Source organism: Lissotriton vulgaris, chromosome 6 (assembly GCF_964263255.1).
Source record: "Lissotriton vulgaris chromosome 6, aLisVul1.2, whole genome shotgun sequence".
NCBI lineage: Eukaryota > Metazoa > Chordata > Amphibia > Caudata > Salamandridae > Lissotriton > Lissotriton vulgaris.
Window position 1 is genome coordinate 1,360,495,988 of NC_141694.1, and position 24,952 is coordinate 1,360,520,939.

General features: G+C 51.2%; 1 protein-coding gene across 2 annotated transcripts in view; it reads right to left on the minus strand.

Moving 5' to 3' along the window:
- USP34 (ubiquitin specific peptidase 34) overlaps nucleotides 1-24,952 on the minus strand; it is a 2,709,276-nt gene that overhangs the window by 1,657,850 nt on the left and 1,026,474 nt on the right. For both annotated transcript variants that reach the window (XM_086927486.1, XM_086927485.1), the window contains exon 37: nucleotides 7,725-7,877. In XM_086927486.1, the coding sequence (XP_086783612.1) occupies nucleotides 7,725-7,877 (153 nt within the window). The remainder of the gene's footprint in view (nucleotides 1-7,724; nucleotides 7,878-24,952) is intronic.

Sequence of the window (24,952 nt, forward strand, 5' to 3'; positions counted from 1 at the left end):
CCTGAGTTACAGGGTCTGATAAGGTGGCCCAGTACCAATTGGTAGATGCACCTAGGGTACATGAGGTAATTTAGAAAGAGAACAGCCAGGCTGTGGGTCTGATTGGCAGGCCCACAGCCAGAGAAAGTCGTAAACCAGTGAAACAAAAGCAAAAAATCTGGGTGATCATAGGATTGCAGACCCTACTCTCCTACAGTCGCCCCAATCCTGGGTCTAGCATCGCCGACAGCAGACACCTTTGTGGGACAGCTCGCACCTCCATCCTGGTCGCCGACAACGCCTCCTGGTCCGAGAGACTACAGAGCCCAGCATCGCCCACTCACCTGGTCGAGGTGACTTCATCCGGTGCCATCCTGGTGCCCACCTAACCACTGGCTAGTGATTAAGAACTGAGTCCCCTCTGCTTTCAGGTCGTCTCCATCATCGATCCAGGCTTGGATCACATCGAACTTTATCACTGGTCGCCTGCCAGCAACTTCTTCTTTCAGGCTCCATAGACGGTAACGAGGATTCCCGACGTCTTTTGAACCCTATGCAGCCGCAGCCCCTGGGCTAGGTAACCCGAGCATTTCGGTGCTCCAACGTAGGTTCACTATCTAAGTGTCCAAATCCTTTTTCGTTTTCAGCCTATCTAGTCGGATTCGTCCGATAACTGTAACTTTACGAGATACTAGTATCCATAGACTTTGTCCCGCATCCCGCGTGAGAGTGCACACTCTGCACCCGATCTCCCTAGGCCTCCTGCTCCTAACCTAAAGGTTCAGTAGTGTAGTCGTAGCGATCCTGAAGCCTCTGGATCTAGTTACTTACCTGCTAGTATTTCGCATTCCACTTTTGTAGTATATGGTTTTTCGTGCTCCTCGGGCATTTGTGTAAATTGTGCAACTTAAAGTATTTTCGTAAGAGTTTTGTTGTGTGCTTAGCTCCCTGACTCATAAAGAGATCAGGGTAGACTTGTTATAAATAAATATCCTTTTATTTTCATAACAACTTGTGTGGTGTCCTTTCACTTGGTGTTCAAGGGGTATATGTGATGGTATAACAGCTGGCTTAACACGCCCTCTAGAGTTTAGCCTAAAGACTGCTCTTGTCCATGCTACTAGGATAGCTGGTCTATAAGGTTGACTTACAACCAATCATCAATAAGGGTCGTTTGGAATGATACATAGTGATCACTAGAATAGTGAACACTGCATATCAGGCCAACTTCTCACATCTACTAGTACTACTAGATCTGTCCTCTGCGTTTGACACGGTAAACCATGTAAAATTACTAAGCAGATTGAATAACAGGATGGGAATGTCGGGAAAGGTGCTGAAATGGTTTGAATCCTTCCTCCAGAACAGAACTCAAAGATTTTCAGTTAATCAATCTCTATCTTCATCATACCCTAATGAGATCGGAGTCCCTCAAGGGTCCACACTATCCCCATCACTCTTCAACCTCTATGTCGAACCTCTCACAGAAATTCTTCGGGACGCAAACATTTCGTATCATATGTATGCAGACGATACACAGATTTACATCAAGATCGCATCCCTGGAAGATATTCTAATGAATGAGGCCTTAAAAAAGACACTAAGTTGGCTGACCAGCAATCATCTGAAACTAAATGCACAAAAGACTGAGTTCCTATTATTCATTCCACCAAAAAACCGCACGGAAGTGAAAGAATGGACCAACTTGATCACAGCTTTAAACTGCACCACTACCATAGTGGACTCAGCGAAATCTTTAGGAATCACACTAGATAAGAATCTAGACATGAAAGCCCATATCAAATCAATGGCAAAGAGTGCTCGCTGTCACATGAACTATATCAGGAAACTGAAACCATTCATCTCTACTGCAGACCTCAAATTGGCAGTACAGTCCTTGGTTATTTCGAGGATCGAATATGGATGTACTACATTAGCAGAACTCCCAAAAATCTCCACAGCACCACTCAAAACATGTCTCAATGCAGCTGCTAGACTCATTACCGGGTCGAGGAAATTTGACCATATCACGCCACACCTGAAATCGCTAAACTGACTCCCATATGAAGCCAGAATCCAATTCAAATTAGCGTGTATCACACAAAAAGCAATCCACCACAAAACACCAAGATACCTGGCACAGAAATTAGAGCTATCGGGAGGAAGCAGACCGGCCAGGAAGGCTAAGGAGTTACTGTTGAGACAACCGATTTTCCAGAAGAGGAAAACATATGACAGAACGTTTTCAGGGACAGCGCCCAGAATCTGGAACTCTCTCCCTCCTAATATTAGGAACATTTTTAACACGGCCACCTTCAAAAGGGAAGCGAAGACCTTCCTAATGAGTAAGTTCCTCAATTAGACAAGAAAGAGCAGTACCGACAACGATACAGAAGGAGGCCAAAACGGAAAACAAATGGGGAAAGGAGAAAATCTATCAGTATGATGAAGATAATCTGAAGGCTCTCCACTTACCTGTAATTATTGGAGGTCTAATGCACAGACAATGTGGATCCAAGACTACAGTAGTACGACTTAAATGTGGCGCCAAATAGAATAGCTCTAGGATAACATCTTTGACAGACAGAGACTGAAACTTTATAGACTTGTAATCCTAACGATGGCAAATACTATCGTAAGACTGTATCGCCCCTTAGCACATCTTTGATTTATTACCTCACAGACTGATTCCTAACCTACCTCATAGCTATATGGAACGTTTTGTTACACTGTATTCATACCTACCTACATCTTCATTTTTATGGTTATGTCTACGTAAGGTGTATCTCTAAAATACCGCGTGTTATTCTACCTCATGTTATCCTATATTAGTATAGCTGTATCGCTAAACTACCTCATGCTATTCTACCTCATGTTATTCTATATTGGTTTTTTCTGTAAAGCGCTCTGATACCCAAGGGTCAAGTCCGCGCTATATAAAACTTTCTAATAAATAAATAAATAAAGTGTGGGAACACAATGAGACACCTAGAGGTGCTCAGAGGTACTGCTCAAAAGTTTCTGGATTCAGTCTGACAACCAGGGGGATATTCAAAAGGTGGGGAATATGCAGTTAGAAGTCTCAATCAGAATAAAAGATACTCAATGTGCCTAGCAGTGCATGTAGATCAGTTGTTCAGAGTTCAGAGTTTTATACAGCGCAAACTAGACCCGGAGATATCGGGTATCAGAGCGCTTTACATAGCACCAGTTTTGTTAAAGACGGACAAATTTATTTTTGTTAGGCAGATGGAGATGATTTGCCCAGAATCACAGGATGTTGAGCATCTTTGCCCAGACGCGAACAAGATTCTCCAGCTTAGAGTTGGACCGCTCTAGCCGTAAGGCTACATCGTCAGTTATACTGGGGACAGGGTATGGACTCCGGCAGTGTTCTTGGGTAGCACGCAGAAAGGCAAGTAGCACTGTACACAGAGAGTGGAAACTGCCACGCCTTTTAACACAGAGCCAGAAGGAATGTCGCAGAAAGATATGGCCAAGGATCTACACATTGCCCAAGATGTGCTAGGTCAGCCAGAGGTATGACCCAATGGCCACTGAGGATAGGAGTACAGAGAACAGGCTGAGGCAAATGATCAAACGTACGAGTTACTTACCTTCGGTAACGAAATATCTGCTAGAGACGATTCTAGCAGCAGATTCCTTACGGTAGAATTAGTCCCAGGCGTGAAACTGCATCCGAATTATTTTTGCCACAGCATCCCTGTGCGCCGGGGACCGCATCACGCAACTCTGCTCCGGCGTTGTTCACGTATGTGACATCAGCGAGACCACATAAGTCCCACCCCGGCGTGCCTACGTCAGTTTTCTCTGGAGAACTTTTCCACACCACAACGCGGATCAGTCAAAACTGTGGGAGTATGGGAACAGTGTGCGAAAGAGCAGAAAAAATTGAAAAAGGGATGGTGACGAACAGCACCACAAGGAGCAGTGTCAACACTGCAGCACCAAAAGGCAGAGAAAAGAAGAAAGAACAGAGCACATCCCTGTGCCGCCACCCTGCCAGTACGTAGACAGCCCCCCCTGGATACAAGGAACATATTTAAAATGCCATGACAACATGTAGCAGGACTACAACCCCAACGAAGAACAACGAAGGGGAACCAGTCCAAGACAAACAAAGAACGACAAACCTCCAAGACAACCCCATCACAGAGTGCGACAACCACCCAAAGGAAGAAGGGAAAGGCACAGCCACATGACCCCAACCCAGAGGATAGCAGAGGGGCCAGAACCCTTAGTAACAAAGGGGAGAGGGTGGGGAGGGAAGACATTGAAGGCAAGCCCCAACCCCAGAGCAACCAGAGCAGAAGGGCACAGGAGTACTTATAGTTATAAACCCATCCTTCAAAGTGTCAAAGAGGAGGAAAGGAACAAGAAACAAGACGCATCATCCTGTCAAAAAGAGCAAAATAATGCACTCACAGAAGACATAGCCGCTCACTGGGAGGCGTATCCATGAGACCAAGCCAAAGGTTCTCACAGAACGGGGAGGAAGAGCGGGCCGTGAAGGAATCTGCGGCTAGAATCGTCTCTACCAGATACGTTGTTACAGAAGATAAGTAACTTGTACATCTGACAGAGGCTACTAGCCGCAGATTCCTTAACGTAGAATAGATACCCTAGCCATACCCACGGGGAAGGAGGGCCTGCAAGAGGACCCCACCAGCCTGGACACAACAGAGGGTCCCACAGGGGACTAGTCCAACAGACCGGGCGAGGAGCCCTGTTCCTCCAGGCAAGGGGAACCCCCACAAGCAGAAGACCACCAACCCCAAGGGGGATGTGGGAAGAAGAAAGAAGAGAAAGCCCTTCACACCCAGCAGAGGAAACAAGGGCAAGGCAAGAGGAGGTCGAAGCACTCCACGCCCATACAAGGCAACAGAACATCCATCCAAGGCCAAGGAAGAGGAAGAAGATCAACCTAGAGACTCCAAGGAGACGAGGGAAACAGAAGGCAAGCACCCCTACAGGGAACACACCCCGCGAAGAGGACAGCTGAGCCCACCACAGCCAGAAGGCAATAGCCAGACAGACGGAGCCAACAGCAATAAAGCAGGCAGTAGCAGAAAGAGTAGCCCGGGGAACCCAGGAAGACCGGGTGGCCCACGCCTTAAAGAGGGAGGAACACAAAATACATCCCAGCCCCTAGGACAAAGAACAGGAAGGTGAAGAAGACGTACGATTCAAAAGGAAGTGGAACCAGAGCCACTACGCCAGGCCGCAGACACCAGGACAGACCAGGCGAATAGCGCAGCGACCCCAGAGAAGGACTCCCCGGGCGCCACCAAAGGCATTCTAAACCAAGAAAAAGGGAATTGCACCTGCAACGTACATAAACGCTAAGGAGAGCAGAGGTCTGAAGGTGACCACAACTCCCAAACACAGAACATCTACCATTACACCACATAGGGTATGTTAAACCCCAAGACATGGGAACCCTCTTAGGAAGAAACTTCTGCAGCAGAGTACAATAGAAAGATCCGCAGGAAAAAAAACCCGTAGATGGCTTGTCAAGCAGCCAAAGAGAAAAAACAGAAGGCCTAATCTCAGGGCCAACCTGGTATAGATAACCCAAAGAAAAAACACAGTCAAGAAGGGCCGGCCAGCAGCCAACAGAACCACAGTCTCAACAAGAGGACTCGAATGCACATGAGGCGACCCGTCCCAAAGAAAGAGCAGCTCCCAAAAACTAGATCAACTCACAGCTCACTGACGGGGAGAAGGAGGAGGAGGAGGACAAAGCCCTGCCAAGAACCTCTAGAGGGCTGAGTCTGCCAGGGCGTGGAATAAAAGAGTGCCATCGAAGGGAAGGTCTACCAGTCGTTCCCGAACATTTTCCAGGAACACACTGTCCCGAAGCCAAGCATGGTGGCGAAGGGCAACCGAAGAAGCCATGGTACGACCAAGCACCTCCGAGATGTTAAGAGCGAAGAATAAACACCATCAGCTCCCGGCTATCCAACGCATGGTGCTGCAAATCAGCACCAGCACCCTCTTGAGAAGCTGCAGATCCAAGGGACTCCACCGAGTCCCACAAGCAAGAGGTGGCCCTAGCCACCAAACAAAGTGTTAAGGGCCCGCAGAGCCGCACTGGTCGAAGCAAACATATTGAGCCCCCAAGAGTCCAGCCAGCAGGCCTCCCGTGATGGTGGTGACAACAGCGACGGCAGGGAGAGAAAGGCAGTCCGCCAAAGGGGGTAACTGGCAGAGGGGTGGAGGGAAAGACACACTGGGTCACGCGGTGCCGGAAGGTGCCGGTGCAGAAGGTGTTGGGGCACCGGATCCCCCGTGGCGGAGTGCCCCCAAGCCCCCGTCAGAGAAGAATGGAGCAAACCCTCAAAGGGGAGCGCAGCTCCCTCCCACTAGAGCCCTGGTGGAGAACTTCCAGAAGATGATCACCCGTGCGCAAAATTCCCACAGCCGTGGAAACAGCGCGAGCGAAGGCCACACCCGCTTCCGTAAGGCCCGGTGGTGGGGAAAGAAGATCCTCTGTAGGCGACGACTGCAGGCTAAGGCGGCCATCCCCTAAGCCAATCGGAGTGGGGAAGGGTCAGGTCCGGAAAGGAGAAAGAGGTGTCGAAGAGTGGGGGACCTGTGCTTCCTCCGGCGAAAAGAGAAGCTGCGGCAACGATGAGGAGCCGTCCTTTGATAACGTCAGAGAAAAAGCAACGAAGCAGCGGCACGTCTCCAGCGAAGACGGCACCAGCAGGCGCCCAACCTCCGGGGAAGAAGGGGCGTTTGACGACGAGTCCACAACCTGACGCCTGTCTGGTGCCGTAGAGTCTGCAACCAGAGGCAGGACGTCATCATCGTCCAGCGCCAAAGGAGATGCCGGACAGGCCTTCGCCACATCACACGGTGCAGGAGACCGGGGCTGGGACAGAGCCGAGGCAGCTAAAGGACGGCGCCGCAACGGCACCGACTCGACCTCCGACGAGGCAGTCGCCTGAGTGGAGGGACGAGAGGGACCAGGGAAACGACAAGGAGTTCCCCGCCAGCCTCGACCTATGAGGGGACGAGGAGCCCGCCAACCCCCATGGCGCCGCCAAGGCCGACTCGACTTCCGTCGAGGCAGCCGCCAGCATGGAGGGACGAGAGGTGCCCGGGGTGGGGACAAGGTGCCCCTGCCAGCCTCGACCCATGATGGGACGAGGGGGGTCCGCCGACCCCTGTGGAACCGCCAGGGCCAGCAACTGCCGGCACCTTAGCCGCGTCACCTCTGCTTCAGACAAGATTGTCGCCTGTCCATAGGGCCGAGAGGGGCTCAGGGATGCGACCCAAGGACTGGTGACCTCCAGCGACACCACAGGGACTCCCGCAGGAGTTTGCGGCGAAGCTTGGGCGCCGAGGTCCGAAGAAGGGACCCCTAAATGGCCACGCCCAAATGGCACTACATCCTCTTAGCCTGGATCCGAGGCAGTCAATGCTGGGGCCGGAGTCGCTGGCGACGCCGCAGAGGGCACCGCACAACGCAAGGGATCTGCTGACGTCCCAGGAGGGGAAGGAGGAGAAAGAGAAGCCAGCGAGGCCTGCAAATAAGCCGCATATGTCTCCATCTGGGCTCTCAACGCCCCCTCACCGGGAAATGGTGTACAGTGGGATTAAATGTTTAATTATGTTGCTTCTGCTGTATAGACATGTGCATGGGGTACATTTCAATACTCCTAATAAATCAATCATTTAACACCAGCAACATTTACCACAACAAGAGAGAACCTTACCCTTGCAGGTTTTAGAGCTTGAGCATCAGGAAGAAACTTCAACAAGGTTGATGCTGCCAGCAGCAGAAAAGATCGATTTATTGAATCTCCCCCATCAAGACATGAGAGTGATAACTTGTACAAACCATTGCAGGATTCATGGCGCACTGCAGTCTGAAAGAACAAATTGTTTTAAATAAAATCTACACTTGAAAATGTTATGACCAATTTTTCTTTAACAGACATTTTGAGAAAATTCAATTTTGAGTTACGAAATATGTAAATTTGTTATTTCAAGGAAACTGTGGATCAATACAATGAGACACACTGTAATACAGTGCTTACAAAAAGTTATTTTATTCAGTTTAGGAAAAATAATCCTTAAAAGAATGCACACTGTAGTTTGTTTCATATTAACAAATTTGGTGAACTCATTTCCCAAAGAGGGCAAACTTGACTGCCAATAGAAAGAGCCTAGGATTGGATTAGATGTTGCCATAATAGCTCAAACTAATACAGAGGTAATAACGGCCAAGTTACTTACCTTCGGTAACAATATATCTGTAAGAAACATTAGTTAGTGATAGATTCCTTACCTTAGAATTACCCCCAGGTGTCAGACTGGATCCGGAAAGTTTTTGTCATCAGTACCACTGCGCGTCAGAAGGTGGCGTTGTGAGCCTCCACGTTCGTCACTGGCGTCGTGAAGGCCGAGATGATGTTGCGGCAGCTACTCAGACGCTGCCCTCGCGTGCTGATGTCAGTTCTGTACACAACTTTCCGCGCCAGGAACGCAGAGCCATGCAAGAAACTGACCACTGGCGCCATGAAACTAGGGCCCTGAAAGGGATGTCCTTAACCCTAGTAATCAGGTCGCAGAACGGGGAGGATGGGTGGGGCGGTAAGGAATCTATCACTAACAAATGTCTCTTACAGATATATTGTTACACAAGTAGTAACTTGTGCATCTGAAAGAGATACATTAGTGATAGATTCCTTACCTTAGAATAGATACCCCAGAAATACCAACCCCGGCAGTGGGTCTGCAAATAAGATTACACCAGAAAGTCACGGAGAACAGAACGGCCAAAGAAGCGGTCTCTCCGAACTTGACTGTCAAGGCAGTAATGCTTGGTGAAAGTGTGCAGCGAGGCCCACATAGCTGCCTGACAAATGTCCTGCAAGGGAACGCCGCGTCCCAAGGCAGTAGTTGCTGCAGTTGCCCTGGTGGAATGGGCACGCAGCCCCACAGGAGGCTCCTTCTTAGCCAACGAGTAACAGGCCTTGATGCAGAGAACGACCCACCGAGAGATGGTTTGTTTGTGCACGGCCCGACCTTCTTTGGCACCCACATAGCCAACAAAAAGCTGGTCATCCACCCGGAACTGTTGTATGCACTCAGATAAAACTAAAGTTCTCGTTTTGGGTCCAGACGGTGGAGCCTATCTTGCTCTTTTGAAGGATGCGGAAAGAATGTCGGCAAAGTGAAGGTCTGCCCGATGTGGAAGGGCTTGCCAACCTTTGGCAAGAAAGAAGGACGGGTCCTCAAAACCACCTCGTCCAGTTGAACGGAAAGGAATGGAGGTTTGGAAGAAAGAGCATGGAGCTAACTCACTCTTCTAGCAGAGGTGATAGCTACCAAGAAAGCCATATTGAGAGAAAGAAGACGTAAGGGACAGTTATGAAGGGGCGCACATGAGAAATGTCAAGACAAGGTTTAAGTCCCATTGAGGCATGATGAACGGCACAGGAGGAAAAGTGTGCGTAATGCCTTTCAGAAAACGGTTAACAACCAGGGACTTAAAAAGAGAAGGCAGATCTGGAAGCCGTAGATAGGCAGAGAGTGACAGAAAGATAACCCTTGATAGTGACCAGAGCAGAGCCCTGCTGGGCCAAGGAAAGAAGGAACAAAATAACTTCGGAAAGAGGAGCTGAAAGAGAATACACAGACTTTGCTGTGCACCATGCCACAAACTTGTTCCACCTGCAAGTGTATCTGTTTTTGTGGAGGGACGCCTGGCTGCCAGATTGACATCAAAGACTTCGGGAGGAAGAACGAAAGCTGTCAACTGTCGCCGCTCAATCTCCACGCATGGAGGTGGAGGCTGGGCAGGTTTGGGTGGAGGATCGTCCCCTGCTGCTGCGACAGAAGATCCTCCCGAAGAGGCAGTGGGATACGGGGATCGATTGCCATGTTGAGTAGCTCAGGCTACCAGTACCTTTGTGCCCAGTCCGGAGACACCAAAATGACTTGGGCCCAGTCGCACGAATCTTCTTCAGCACTCTGGGCAGAAGTGGTATAAGCGGAAAGGCGACCAATAGACCGCAACTCCACTCGCGATGAAAAGCGTCGCTGAGCGAGTGCCGCCTTGGAAATTCCAACGCGGAGAATGGATGACATTGCATGTTCTCTTTGGTGGCGAATAGATCTAACCAAAGCTCTCCCCACTGCAGAAAGAGACCTTGCACTACGTCAGAGTTTAGATGCCATTCGTGATCCATCAAGTACCGGCGACTGAGTTTGTCCGCCCTGCGTTCACAGAACGTGCCAGTTGTTGAACCACCAAGGAAATGCCTTGATGTTCCAGCCATGTCCAGAGGCACAGAGCCTCCCTAAAAAGGGTCCAGGACCCTACCCCGCCCTGTTTGTTGCAGTACCACATGGCGGTGGTGTTGTCCGTGAACACCTGCACCACACTTCCATGGACAGAGGGAAGGAATGCCTTCAGTGCAAGTCGGATCGCCCGAAGCTCCAAAAGGTTGATATGGAGTCAGGACTCCGCTGGAGACCAGAAGCCCCTGATCTCTGCCTCTCCCAAGTGGCCTCCCCATCCTAGGAGGGACGTATCCGTCACCACTGTGTGCTCCGGTTGGGGAAGGGAGAGGGATCTGCCATTGACCCAATCGCGATTCGTGATCCACCACTGAAATTGCCATGCAGTGCCCTCCGAGATCTGCACGTGATCGAACTGGTTGCCCGGATGCTGTGCCCACTGGAAATTCAGGTCCCACTACAGAGCCTGTATATGCCATCTGGCATGTTGCACTAGCAGGATGCAGGAGGCCGTCAGGCCCAGGAGCCGGAGGGTCATCCTGACCAAAACACGGGATAGAGTCTGAAAGATCGGAATTATAGACTTAACATCCCAGACTCGCTGTTCGGGAGGATAAACCCGAAACCGCGTTGAATACAGAACCGCTCCGATGAAGGGGAGCTTCTGAGAAGGACTCAGGTGCGACTTCGGCACGTTGATGGAAAACCCCAGCAAATGCAGGGGTTTTGACTTAGTCGTTGTGACTTAGATACCACGTACTCCCCCGGTAGGGTGATTTTCACGATAAGGCACTTTGTCGCCACGCCTGGCTGAGATCTACCGGGTTCTCTCCGAATGTCCAGAGCTCGCTCATGGACATGCCCTTTGATGGCACTCTCCTGTTTGGTGATAAGGCCGACAGTGTGCTGGAGGGTTTTAAGGACTCTCGAGCTACAGCCAAGTCCTTGGGCTTTTCCGCCACGCGCCCAGCCACATCTACTTTTCACTCCTTTCATGAAAGGGAAGGGGTGCCCCTGCCCGCTCGTTCAGTCAAAAGCAATGAACCAAACTCAGCGTGGGCGTTGAGGCCTCCGTGGCAGCTCCAAGGGCTGGCGTGAGGGTCAGTCCACCTCCGCCCCGCGACATCCGCCTCGAAGCCTTCCTAGTCTGAGCTTCGGGACGCACCCCATGCCAGTGGGTGGCAGGGTTCTAAATCACCTTCCCCATTGCCGTTCTGTCACTTCTGAAAAGTGGTGGTTGCAATTCGTCCGGAGAGGTTACTCCCTCCCCTTAGAGTCTACCCATACCCCCCCGCCCCCCGGCCATGCCACCTCAGTTCCACCACATGTCTGGGATCGCTTTGCGCCTCTCCAGCAGGAAGTTATGGCCCTCTTTTCCAATGGAGCCATCGAGCGCCTTCCTGGGCCATAAGTAGGGCGTGGTTGTTATTGCCACTACTTTCTGGTTCTCAAGTAGGACAAGGGGGGCTTGCGCCCCATCTTTGACCTCAGGAACGTCAATCGCTTCCTCCGGAAGGAGAAGTTCAAGATGTTGACTCTGGTTCATGTCTTGGCTGCCCTCGACCCTGGAGACAGGATGGTAGCGTTGGACTTGCAGGACGCATATTTTCACATCCCCGTCCTACCGGCCCACCAAAGTTACCTGCGGTTCACTGTATGCCAGGAGCATTTTCAGTTTGCCGTGCTCCCCTTCGGCCTTATCAGCCCCCCTCGGGTGTTCACGAATGTGATGGCGGTGGTCGCAGCTCATCTGCAGCAGGTCAGGGGTGTCAGTCTTCCCCTACCTCGACGACTGATTGTTGAAGGCGGGCTCACCCCCGGCAGTTGTCACCCACCTCCAGACTACGGGTGGCCTCCTGCCAACTTGCCACTTTACTTGTAAGTCCCACTAACTTGGGCAAGTACAGGTAGCAGTCCTTGATTAGTGCTCAAGAACCAGTGGCAAAAAGAGACACAGGGACCAATGTCACTATGGTGACAGATAAACTTGTGTCTACAGCACAGGCCATGCTTTGTCAAATTTATCAAATGACCTAAGCAAGCAATGTCAGGGCTGATCATTCCTTGGCAGTTGTAAATCACAGCTGGGGAGGGGTAACTGACACTAAATAAGTAGTGCTTTCCCCAGACCTACCTGTGGACTGTCTATTGGGCATTGACTTAGAAACTTCAGCCTGGTATGAAGTGGAGTTCGGGACACATGCAGAGATGATGGGAATCTCTGGCTGGTGCATTTGCTGTTACCAGGGCTCAGGCCAAACAGCTAGGCACTGACGGAGCTCTGGGTCGTGGAATAAGGGACCAGTTAGCACCTAAGAGAAGGATCAGGAAAGGTAAGGAAGTATCTTCCTCTCAGACTCCTAGTGAGGATCAGCCTCCTGAGGAAGATGACCTAAGTCCCTGTGAACGAATTGTTCCAAAAGAACTTGGGCCTGACACAAAAGAGCTCTTGGGGGAAGGGGGCCCTTCCAGGGCAGACTTGAGTCTAGAGCAGAAATCCTGCCTCTCTCTTGAACAGCTCAAACAGAAAGCTGCTGTTGAGGAGGCAGTTAATGGCAGTGGATCCCATATGATCTATTGGGAAGAGGGGCTCCTGTTTTCTGAAAGAAGAGACCCCCAAGCTTGGTGTCACTGGGACGTTGGTCATACCTCAGAAATTCAGGGTTTTTCTTTTATCCCTAACGCATGACATTCCCCTTGCAGGACATTTTAGGCAAAGCAAGTCTTGGGACCAGCTTGTCGTCATTTTCACTGGCCCCACATGTCTGAAAATACCAAGGATATGTTGTCGCTCCTGTGTCACTTGCCAAGCCAGTGGTAAGTCTAATTCCACTTCCAGTGGTTGGGGCTCCCTTTGAGAGTGTGGAGATGGACAGTGTTGGTCCCCTAAACCCTCCAACAGCCTCTGGACAAATTTACATACTAGTGGAGGTGGACAATGCCACCAGGTATCCAGAAGCTATGCCACATAGGACCACTCCAGCTCCTTTGGTAGCTAGGGCACTTCTGGGAGTACTTTCCGGAGTGGAGTTTCTTAACAATAGTACAAACGTCATATCTAGCTATATCACTGCTATGTGGAAAGAGTGTGGTGTGAACTACAAGTTTACCACAACCTACCATCCACAATGGAATGGGCTTGTTGAAAAGTTCAACAAGATCCTAAAAGGGTATGATCATGGGTCTCCAAGAAAAGCTGAGGCAAAAATGGGATGTCTTACTACCCTGCCTTCTCTTTGCCTACAGAGAGGTTCCTCGGAAGGAGGTGGGCTACAGCTCATTTGAACTTCTGTTTTGACATCCTGTTAGGGGTTCATTGTGTCTGGTTATGGAGGTCTAGGAGCTGCCTTTCAAACCCCCCGTCCAAGCATGACATGATGGACTATGTCCTTGGCCTGCTTTCATGTATGGCTATGTACATGATGGCGGCCGGCCAGGAGCTTCAGAAAGCTTTGCATTACCAGAAGAATGTACTGAATGTGTACCAGCCAGGACGCCAAGTGTGAGTGTTGGAGTCTGTGGCCCCAGTAGCTCTCTAGGACAAGTGGAGTGTCCCCATAGTATCTTTGAGAAAACAGGTCACCTACTGACATAGGAACTCACAGAGTTCATCATGTTAACCGTCTAAAGCCTTTTATTGGCTGGTCTGACATTAGCTTGCTCATGGCCATTAATGGGGACAGGAGGAAGAGAGTGACCCCTCTCCCTGATCTCCTCTCTTAGGACCTTGGTGATGGAGCAGCATTGGCAGGCAGCCTCACTGACCAGCAGCAAGCTGATTATAGGCAAGCACTCAATCAGTTCCCAAACTTGTTCTCTCTGACTCCCAATCAAACCACCTGGTGTACCCATGAAGTAGACACAGGTGACAGCCTGCCAGTGAAAAGTAAAATCTACAGACAGACTGACCATGTAAGAGATTGCATCAAGACAGAAGTCCAAAAGATGCTGAATTTGGGGGTCATTGAGTCTTCGGCTAGCCCTTGGACTAGTCCTGTAGTCCTTGTCCCAAAACCTCACAACCAAGATGGTAAGAGAGAGATGGGGTTTTGTGTAGACTATAGAGGTCTCAGTGCTGTCACTTGGATTGATGTCCATCCAATTCCCAGGGCAGATGACTGTATTGATTCTCTGGCCTCTGCCAAATATCTCAGTACATTTGACCTGACTGCTGGCTACTGCCAAATCAGACTGGCTAATTATGCCAAGTCAAAAAAAGCATTTCCAACCCCTAGTGGGCATTATCGATTTATTGTAATGTCTTTTGGCTTGAAGAATGCACCTGCCACATTTTAGAGGTTGGTGAACAGCGTCCTAACAGGTCTGGCAGCCTATAGTGCAGCATATCTAGATGATATTGACTTCTTTAGCTGCAGCTGCTCCACCTCAAGAATGCTCTGGAGGCCCTTCAAAATGCAGGCCTCACTATTAAGGCCACAAAGTGCCAGAGAGGGCAGAGCCAGGTTGAGTAGTTGGGCCACCTGGAAGGTGGAGTCCAGGTTCAACCATTGGAGGGCAACATTCAGACCATAATAGACTAGGCAGCTTCCACTACCCAGACTCAGGTCAGAGCTTTCTTGGGCCAAACTGGGTACTACAGAAGGTTTGTTAAGGGCTATGGAGCCATACTGACTCCCCGTATTGATGTCACCTCCAAAAGGATGCCTAAGAAAGTTCAGTTGGCAGTTAGCTGTCAAAAGGCATTTGATGACCAAGCAGGCCATATACTCTGCTCCCATCCTGCAAAGTCCTGATTACTCCAAAACCTTCATCTCCAGACAGATGCTTCTGAGATAGGGGTAGGCACAGTATTATCACAACCTAACAGAGATGGCCAGGACCAACCAGTAGCTTTATTAAGCAGAAAGTTTACCCCCAGGAAAAAACGTTTGTCAGCTACTGAGAGGGAGGCCTGTGGTCTGGGCCTTGAAGTTCCATACCTGTTTAACACTCACTTCATTGTTCAGACGAACCATAAGCCCCTCTTATGGCTTAAACAAATGAAGGGTGAAAATCCCAAACTTTTGAGGTTTTCCTTTTCCCTACAGGGGATGGACTTTTCTGTGGAACACAGACCTGGGAGTAACCATGCCAATATATATGGACTCTCCGTAGGTAGCTGTCTCTGTATATATACAATACCAAAGTAGGGTAAAGTGTGTACAGAGTCCAGTGGATCCCCAGAGGTATAACCGAGCCTAAATTAGATAATCATAAACAGCTCTATTTGTGATAGTGTGGTCGAGCAGTTAGGCTTATCAGGAGGGTGTGCTAAGCCTTTATTGTACTCAATCAAGCAAGAACTGATGGCACACACTCAAAGACTGAATCCAAGCCAATTAGTTTAGTATAAAAAGGTATACTTATGTTTTGTATCTTGAACCAAGCAGGACTTGGCACAGGTAAGTAGACGCGCAAGTTACTTACCTTCGGTAACGATGTATCTGGTAGTGACGATTCTAGCAGCAGACTCCTTAACGTAGAATTATCCCCAGGCGTGAGACTGGACCCGGAAAAATCTTTGCCACAGCAACTCTGCGTGCCAGGGGGCGGCACCGTGTGACTCGGCCCTGACGTCGTCCGTGGACTTGACGTCAGCGAGGTCACATAAGCCCCACGCTGACGTCAGTTTTCTTCTGAGAACTTTTCCACGGGATAACGCGGAGCCATCACAAACAAAATTGTGAGAGAGTGGGAACAGTGTGCCAAAAAGCAGTGAAACAGAAAGGGAGGAAATGAAAGGTGAGGAACAGCACCAGTTGGAAAAATGCCAGGCATCATAGAAGGGAAAGAGCAGAGCACCGCTCTGAGAATCCACCTCGCAAGGCGAAGACAACATCCTCCCTGGAAGCAGAAAAACATGCAAAAAATGACACAGCAGATGACAGAAGTCTGCAACCCCAATCCATAACAGTGAAGGGTAACAAGTCCCTAACAGGTGAGTAATGACAAAGTAACACAGGACAACACCATCAAGGAGGGTCGCATCCCCTGTACAGAGCTACGGGCTGAGGCACAGCCAAGAGACCCCAACTCAGAGGACTGCAGAGGAGTCAGAAACCTCAAGCAATGAAAAAGGGAGAAGAGCATGAGTAGGCCCCACACTGGAATAACCAGGGTGTAGGGATGCAGAAGTACACATGAACCTACCGTCCAATTTACCACAAAGGGAGGAGTGGAACAAGCAAACAGAACAAAGCATCCCGCCAGTGAGAAAGTGAAAGAGGGCACTCGCAGAAGACAAAACCACCCAGAGGTAGGCGAGTGCAGAAGACCAAGCTAAAGGTCCTCGATGAATGGGGAGGAAGGCCGGGTCGTGAAGGAATCTGTGGCTAGAATCGTCTCTACCAGATACATCGTTACTGAAGGTAAGTAACTTGTACATCTGATAGAGACTACTAGCCACAGATCCCTTAACGTAGAATAGACACCCTAGCCATACCTATAGGGAGGAGGGTCTGCAAGAGGAAACTCACCAGCTTGGAAGAACAGGGGATGTGTCACGGGGACAGGATGGAAGCCCAGCCCCCACCAAGCAGAAGTAAACAAGAACAAGGCGAAGGGAAGGCCAGGATACCACAAGCCTACCAGAGGTCCAAAGCACATCCGCCAGAAAACCCCAGAGGGACAGACAGCATCAAAAGAGTACCAAGGAAGAAAAGAACAATCCCAAACTCCAAGAAGAAGAGGTGGAAATGGAGGCAGAGCCCGTCGCAGGAGAACACACACACAAGGGGACAGCTGAACGGGCATCAGCCCCAAGGCAGCGGACAAGACAGGAACAGCCCCACACCAAGAAGTGCAGGCGTGATAAGAAAGACACAGTTGCACAAAGCTCCAGCAAAACAAGGGGCAGGAGCAAAAGAGTACACGCCAAGGCCCACGGAGGCAGACCATAACGATCAGGCGTGCGCAGTCGGCAGCTGGCAAATACCATGGAGCAGTGCGCCCAGAACAAGCGAAGCGCAAGATGAAGGCAGAGGCAAGGGAATCGCAGAACAAGCCCCAGAGAAGGACCGTTCCAGAGACACAACCCGAACCACGAAAAGAATTTGGACCAGCCAGAAGAGAAAGAGGAGAAATACGTAGGACAGCCCTAAGGCGTCAGCCAGAACACAGGGAAATACGAGGAGTATCCTAGCCACCCGGAACACAAGGCAAAGGGCCAGACAAAAACGCAGGACAACAAAGTGGAAACACCATGACACCATGACACGACGCTGTAGGCGGTATGCCAAAGTCAGTCAGGCGATTTAGCGGATAATGAGAATAACAGAACCTGGTGCAGCGCAAGCCGCGCCGATACAGAAAAAAAGGAGACCGCACCAAGCGGCATACAGTGGCGAGGAACCCGAAAAGGTGTCCACACCCTCCCAGCTGAGGACAGAGCTACACAATAGCTACAAGTACCCCACCTAGGGTATGACACGTCCCAAAACAAACCATGGGAACACCTCTTAGCGAAAAAACTCTGCAGCCGATGACAAGAACATAAAAGACTTGCGGTCAGTACCACGGACGGCTTACCAATCAGCCGAAAAAATACACCACAAAGGTCAAAGCGCTTGACCCTGTTGAAGGGAGGTCCCTCCCCACGCCGCGTAGCTCCACCTGAGTGCGCCGTGTCTAGGACCCAGCTGCTACTGAGTTCGAGGCCCACCTCCACCCACAGGCTACCACCTGCGCCTCATCCCTGGTGGCCAGTGGTAGGCCTTAGGTTTGTTTTCTGCCTGCTTTTTGTGCGCTCTGATTATCATGCCTTGTGACCACAGTATTGTCGTCTAATTGCTTGTTTAGCCTTTTGCCTGTGCTTGCTTTGTATTTTTTGCTGCTTGTTTAGCCTTTGCCTGTGCTTGTTTTGTGTTCTCTAGCTGCTTGTGTTGCCTTTTCCTGTGCCTGTTTTTTGCCCCCGCTCCCTCGCTGGTCCCGCTTCCCGCCGCTGCGGCCCCTGCGGCCCCACCCCCCTGCTTCCATTCGCCTGTTCCCCCCTCCCAGCTGCTCTTCCCTCCCTCCTCCCCTTCTTATGGCGGCCGCGCTGCTGGCGTGCCCAAGGAAAGCCCGTCTGCGCCTGGACCGCGCCCTGCGCCAGGACCCCTGGCCCCCGCAAACACCACAACGCCTGCCTCTGCTACGACTCCAGCACCCTCCACGCACTCAACGCCGAACGATCACACACCTGCTGCCTGGCCGCCCCGAAGCGCACCAAAGGATCCTTCTCCTGCCGGAACTGCAGCTTCACCAGCATCCGGCCCGCCAACCCGACCAACAAGGAACTCAACTTCCTCAGATGCATCCTGCTCAACACCCGCTTCGCCCGCAAACACGCCATCGAACTCTGGGACCTATTCGAGACAAATGCCCCAGACGTCGCCTTCCTAACAGAGACCTGGCTGACCTCCTCCTCGGCACCTGACATCGCCATAGCCATCCCGGCTAGATCACCCACAAGGACTGCCCCAACGGAACAGGAGAAGGAATTGCCATTGTCCACAGAAACACCCTCAAAATCTCAACACTCGCCGATGACACCCTCAGCACCACGAACACCTGCACTTCCAGATCCACACTGACCCAAACACCACCGCCCCCACCAACCACCTGCTCGCCTGGACCGACATCAACGACAACGACACCATCAAGATCATGAACACCATCCACTCCGGATACCCAGACGACCCCTGCCCACACCACATCTTCAACTAAGCCAGCAGCACCATTGCACCCCACCTCCGGAAAATCATCAACATCTCCTTCGAGACAGCGACCTTCCCGGAGAGCTGGAAGCACACAGAGATCAACGCCCTACTAAAGAAACCCAAGGCGGACCCCAAGGACCTCAAGAACTACCAACCATCTCCCTGCTCCCGTTCCCGGCGAAGGTCATCGAAAAGGCCGTCAACAAACAATTGACCAGCTTCCTCGAAGAGAACAACATCCTGGACCCGTCCCAGTCTGGGTTTCGCAGCAATCACAACACCGAAACTGCCCTCATCGCCGCCACCAACGACATCAGGATCCTGCTCGACAATGGAGAAACCACAGCCCTCATCCTCCTGGACCTGTCAGCCGCTTTCGACATAGTCTGCCACCACACACTAAGAGTACGCCTCCACGACGCGGAATCCAAGAGAAGGCCCTGGACTGTAACCACCTCCTTGCTCACGGGAGAACCCCTGGGCGTCCGCCTCCCCCTTTCCGCTCCGAAGCCACCGAGATCATTTGCGGCGTACCCCAAGGCTCATCCCTCAGTCCAACGTTGTTCAACGTCTACATGGCACCGCTCGCCCACGTCACCCGACAGCACAACCTAAACATCATCTCCTACGCCGACGACACCCAGCTGATCCTCTCCCTCACCAAGGACCCCCCACACCACCAAAACCAACCTCTACGAAGGCATGAAGGCCGTTGCCGAATGGATGAGGAACAGCCGACAGAAGCTGAACTCGGACAAAACCGAGAACATCATCCTCGGATCCACCCCCTCGGCCTGGGATGACTCCTGGTGGCCATCTGCACTAGGAACACCCCCAACACCCACCGACCACGCACACAACCTAGGGGTCATCCTCGACTCCACACTCTACACGATAAAGCAGGTCAACGCCTTCTCTTCCTGCTTCTACACCCTTCACATGCTTCGCAGGATCTTCAAGTGGATCCCTACCGAAACTAGAAGGACGGTCACCCAGGCCCTCATCAGCAGCAACGCACTCTATCAAGGAGCCCCGGCCAAACTCCTGAAACTACTCCAAAGCATCCAGAACGCCTCTGCACGCCTGATCCTCGACATCCCTCGCCACAGCCACATCACACCCCACCTGAAGGACCTGCACTGGTACCCCATCAACAAGAGGAGAACATTCAAGCTCCTCACCCACGCACACAAGGCACTCCACGACACCGGACCAGCGTACCTCAACAGCCGGCTCAGCCACTACACCCCCGCCCGCCAGCTCCCTAGACCGCGCACTTGCCACCATCCCCGGCATCTGAAGAGTGACCGCTGGCGGTAGATCATTCTCCCACTTTGCCGCCAAGACGTGGAACACCCTCCCCATCCGCCTACGGCTGACCAAAGACCTCCTGACCTTCAGGAGACTCCTCAAGACCTGGCTCTTTGAACAGTTGCAGCGTCCCCCCCCCTTCCAGCACCTTGAGACCCTCACAGGTATGTAGTGCACTTTACAAATGCTATCATTGATTGATTGATTGAACAGTTACAAAAAGGCAAACCTAAGGACCCTGAAGGCATTGCACGCCACACAGAACACACAGACGGGCCAACCGAAACACTAGGCCCAAAGAAAAAGGTGGGATAAGCATCTCCCATAAAGCACCTGAGGACCGACAAGCCAAAACTTACGGAGGGGGAGGAGGACGGAGCCCCGCAAGGAGCCGTTGAATGGTGGAGTACGCATGGGTGCTAAACAGAGAACCACATCAAAAAGGCAGGTCAACAAGACGCTCCCTAATATTCTCTGGAAAAACGCCATCCACCCAACCAAGCATGGCGGCGGAGAGCCACAGAACTTGCCATAGCACCGCAGAGAGAATCAGAAACATCCAAGGCCGAACAGAGAATAAAAGCAGCTAACTCCCGACCATCCAGTACATGGTGCCGAAGATCAGAGCAGACACTCTCCTGTGAGGAGCGAGACAGAAGGGACTACGCGGAATCCTAAAGGCTTGAGGTAGCCCTGGCCAACAAACAAAGTGTGTTGAGCGCTCTCAAAGCAGCAATAGTGGAAGAGAAGATGTTACGGCCCCAGGAATCCAACCACCGGGCCTCCCGTGACGGAGGGAGCAACACTGAAGGTAAGGAAGGAAAAGCAGTCTGCAGGAGAGGGCCCTGGGTAGAAGGGTGGAAAGAAAGGCAGACTAAATCGTGCAGAACAGGACGGTGGCAGTGGAGGAGCGGCTGAGGCACCGGATCTCCCATGGCAGGACGCCCCCAGGCCCCTAGAAGCTTCAAATGGAAGAAGCAGCTGCCTTCCACCATAGCCTTGGTGGATAACCTCCAACAGATGGTCCGTAGGGAATGGGGTGACCGGGTTGCCCATTTGCAAAATGCCAGCTGCCGTGGAAATGGCCCGGACAAAGGCAATACCCGCCTCCGTAGGGCGTCACAGAGGAGAAAGCAATGCCTCTGTGGGAGACGGCTGTAAACTAAGCTGTCCATCGCCGAGTCCAGCTGGAGGGAAAAACGGACAGCCCCTGTAGGATGGAAGATCCACGGATGAGTGGGGGGCCTGAGGGGCCTCCGGAGAAGCCTGCGGGGCCTCCAACAGCGAATTGCGGAAGAGAGGATCCCGGGTTGTGGCTGCAGAGGCTGTGAAGAGCCCTCCCTGGAAGATGCTGGGGAGAAAGCAACGACGCAGCGTCCAGTCTCCGGTGAAGACGAGACAAGGAGATGCGACCTCCACCACCACGTGCGTTCTAGGAGAATGGGGAGGGGTCGGAGCCGAAGCGGCTAATGAACGGCGCCGAAAAGGCGCCGACTCGACCTCCAACGAGGCAGCCGCCTGCGTAGAGGACCGAGAGGGACTCGGGGTGGAGCCCCAGGCCCCGGCCACCACCCGCGGCGCTGCCAGGGCCGGGAAGGAAAGCCATCTGCGCCGGAACGGCGTCGGCTCGGCCTCCAGCAAGGCAGCTGCCTGCCCAGACGACCAAGGGAGACTCAGGGACAAACAGTCAGTCCCAGTGACCTCCTGCAACACCACAGGGACCCTGCGGGGATTTGCGGCAAGGCAGGGACACCGTGGGTCGAAGAGGGGAACCCCGAGGGGCCTCACCTAGACGACACCACAACCCCAGAACCTGAAGACGAACTAGTCGGCGCCGGGGTCAAAGCTGCCGGCGACTCCACCGAAGGCCTCGCACATGGCAAGGGATCCGCGGACGTCTCAGGAAGAGGAGGGGGGCCCAAAGAAGCCTGCAGAGCCGTAGAATAGGTCTTCATTTGGACCCTAGTTGCCCGACGCCAGGAAACGCGGATAGGGTGGTGACGGCCGAGGGAGCACGTCCCGAGGGGAACCCGCGTCCTCTGCAGAACGAAGACAAGGGCTCGGTGACAAGCTGTAAGGCTTACCGGCGGGCGGACGCCTCTGGGGCCTCGGTGAAGGACGATGCAGCATTCGGAATCAGCAGTTTCTGGACCCTTCCGAGGTAGGGGACGAACGCGGAGACGAGAGCGAACTGGACAAGCGTCCCAAAAGCAATTTCATCCGGTGCTCCCGCCCGGACTTCTGCTTGAGATGCTGACAGCATCCCAGTCCATAAAATCATGTTGCTCGCCCAAACACCACATACAGATAGGGTGAGGGTCCGTTGCCGACATCTGACGCGTACAAGAAGTACATGTCTTGAAACCCGAAGGCATTCGCACACTGTTCCTCAACGCAAAAGCGTTAAAAGAAGGCCGAAAAACAGGCTAAGGGACACAATCCTGATTTTGTTGCACACGGAAAAGAAGGAAACTGACATCATCGTGCCAGGGAGGGGCTTTTGTGACCTCGCTGACTTCACATCTGCGGGCTACGTCAGGGCGGAGTCACGCGGTGCTAAGTGCTGTAGACTCTGGCAAGGAGATTTCCTGAGGGAGATCACTGGCAAGAGAGATACGTTGGGGTGTCAAGGGATGCCTGGACACCGTCGGTTGAGCCACCCATGGTGTGGGGCGTCGGGTGCAGGGGTGTCTTCAGGAGTCTAATATTCTTACTAACTCTTGACGCGGTTGTGCGACCTCTCAGGTTGAGGCTGCAGGCACCGGGTAGAAGATTGATGGAGGTCAGAGATCACCAGCTCCCAAGTCAGGATTGTTGGGGAGATCTCCACATGTTGTGGGGCCACTTGAACTCCGGCAGTGGGTGTCGGGAGCAGAGTGGTGCAGAACCGCAGATCCGGGATCTGTTTTGGAGTCTTTGGTTTGAGCAAATCCGGTGCTCACAGTAGACAGAGTTGTTTTGGTGAAGACCGGGCAAGTCCTCCAGGTTCTGGATGGTTGCCGGACACACTGAGGTTCCACTGTTTGCAGGTCGAAGTCAGGACAGGCCGGTAGGGCTGGGGCCAAAGCAGTTGGTGTCCTCTTCTTCTACAATCAGCACTGCTTTCCGGTCGCTCTTTTTTTGTCTTCTCGAATGTCAGGAGGCAAGTTCAGGGTCACCCCGAAAAATTCTAACATCTGCTTCCTGCAGTCGTGGCGTGGCTTGAATCTTTTCATTTACGGTGTGGATATTGTTCACTACCACACTGTGGAAATGTTTTGGAGTTCTCAAAAAACTAATAAACGAGTGGGTGGATTGGGCGTGTCCAATGTAGTAAGGATATCCCATAGTGAGCTCTGGCGCTATTAAATGGCGTCCGGAGAGATACAAATTGAACTTATATATACAACTCGTTATGGAAGCCCACATATTGGTAGGACTGAAGATCTAGAGTAGATTAACAAGACTTCAACCAATGTATACAGTGCACTATTGCAATATAAAATGTGGATGAGCCGACTATTGTTGGGAAAAAAAAGCTAGAATATCGACAAAAGTAACATGATGAGGATTGCCCACATTGCAGAATGACTATCCATATGTATTGCACAATGATAGCATGAAGTTATATGTTATGTATTGATCCAAATATATCTACCAACAGGATCCCCGGGCAAAGGCAACCACCCAGTGCCTAATTAGGAGAGAACTGCAATATAGAGTCTTGAAAAAGATGGCACACATCCAATGAGTCCATCGAAACGCGTCGACGCCTATCTTTGCATAATTAAATAACCCAACTCACCCCACGAACATTGAAAAAAAGACAAGTCTGGGTTTGAGTCATATTGAGGGATCTAATGTGCACCACTGTATGACAAATTGTTAATGTCTGTGTTTTTTTCCTTCTCTCCCCCTCCCCCTCCCTCTCACACTATATGAATTAGAATACGTTTGCAGGTCTTTTTCTTATATATTGTTTCAGTATTGATGTCTACATAAGTTGTGTATGAATTACAGGACAAGTATTTTAATTATGTCTAAATGAATAGTGTAAAGAGTGACAAACTATTTTATGCTCTGTGTATGTGTTTTTTAGATTAACAAAAATATTGTTTTAATAAAATATTTTTACATTTCTATATATAAGGTTGTTTATGTTGATATTTTTCACTGATTTGAGTCTTGTGTCCAAGATCAATATTTGGGCTTAATTCTTTAGATACTTGACCAAGGGAAATTGTTCAACTCTACTATTTGGTAGTACCCTATTCCCCTGGTTCTCAAAGGGGTCTCTCTCAATTTTCTTCAAGTTCTCAAAAAACTAACAAAGCCAGGAGCCTAGCTCCGGGTCCGCATCAGAAGGTGCAAAAAAGAAAGTAACTGACATCAGTGCACAGAGGTGGCACTTATATGTGGTTCCTGTCTGTTACTTTCAGGGCAGTATAGAGTCAGTGCAAAGCCGCACAATGCCACCTAATCTGCAAATGACAGAACTGCTATAAAATTATCTGGATTGCATAAGGTGCCTGGGAAACATACTATGGGGAGGAATATGTAGCTAGATGTATCCAAAGAGCATCTCCGTTTAAGTCAGCTACTCTGCCTTTGGCTGGCCTCAAAATGCTATCACCCAAAGGTGTCTTTGGTGCACCCTGGTGGCTGCCCCCCTGATGGTACTGTGGGTACCACAGACTGTGTCAACAACA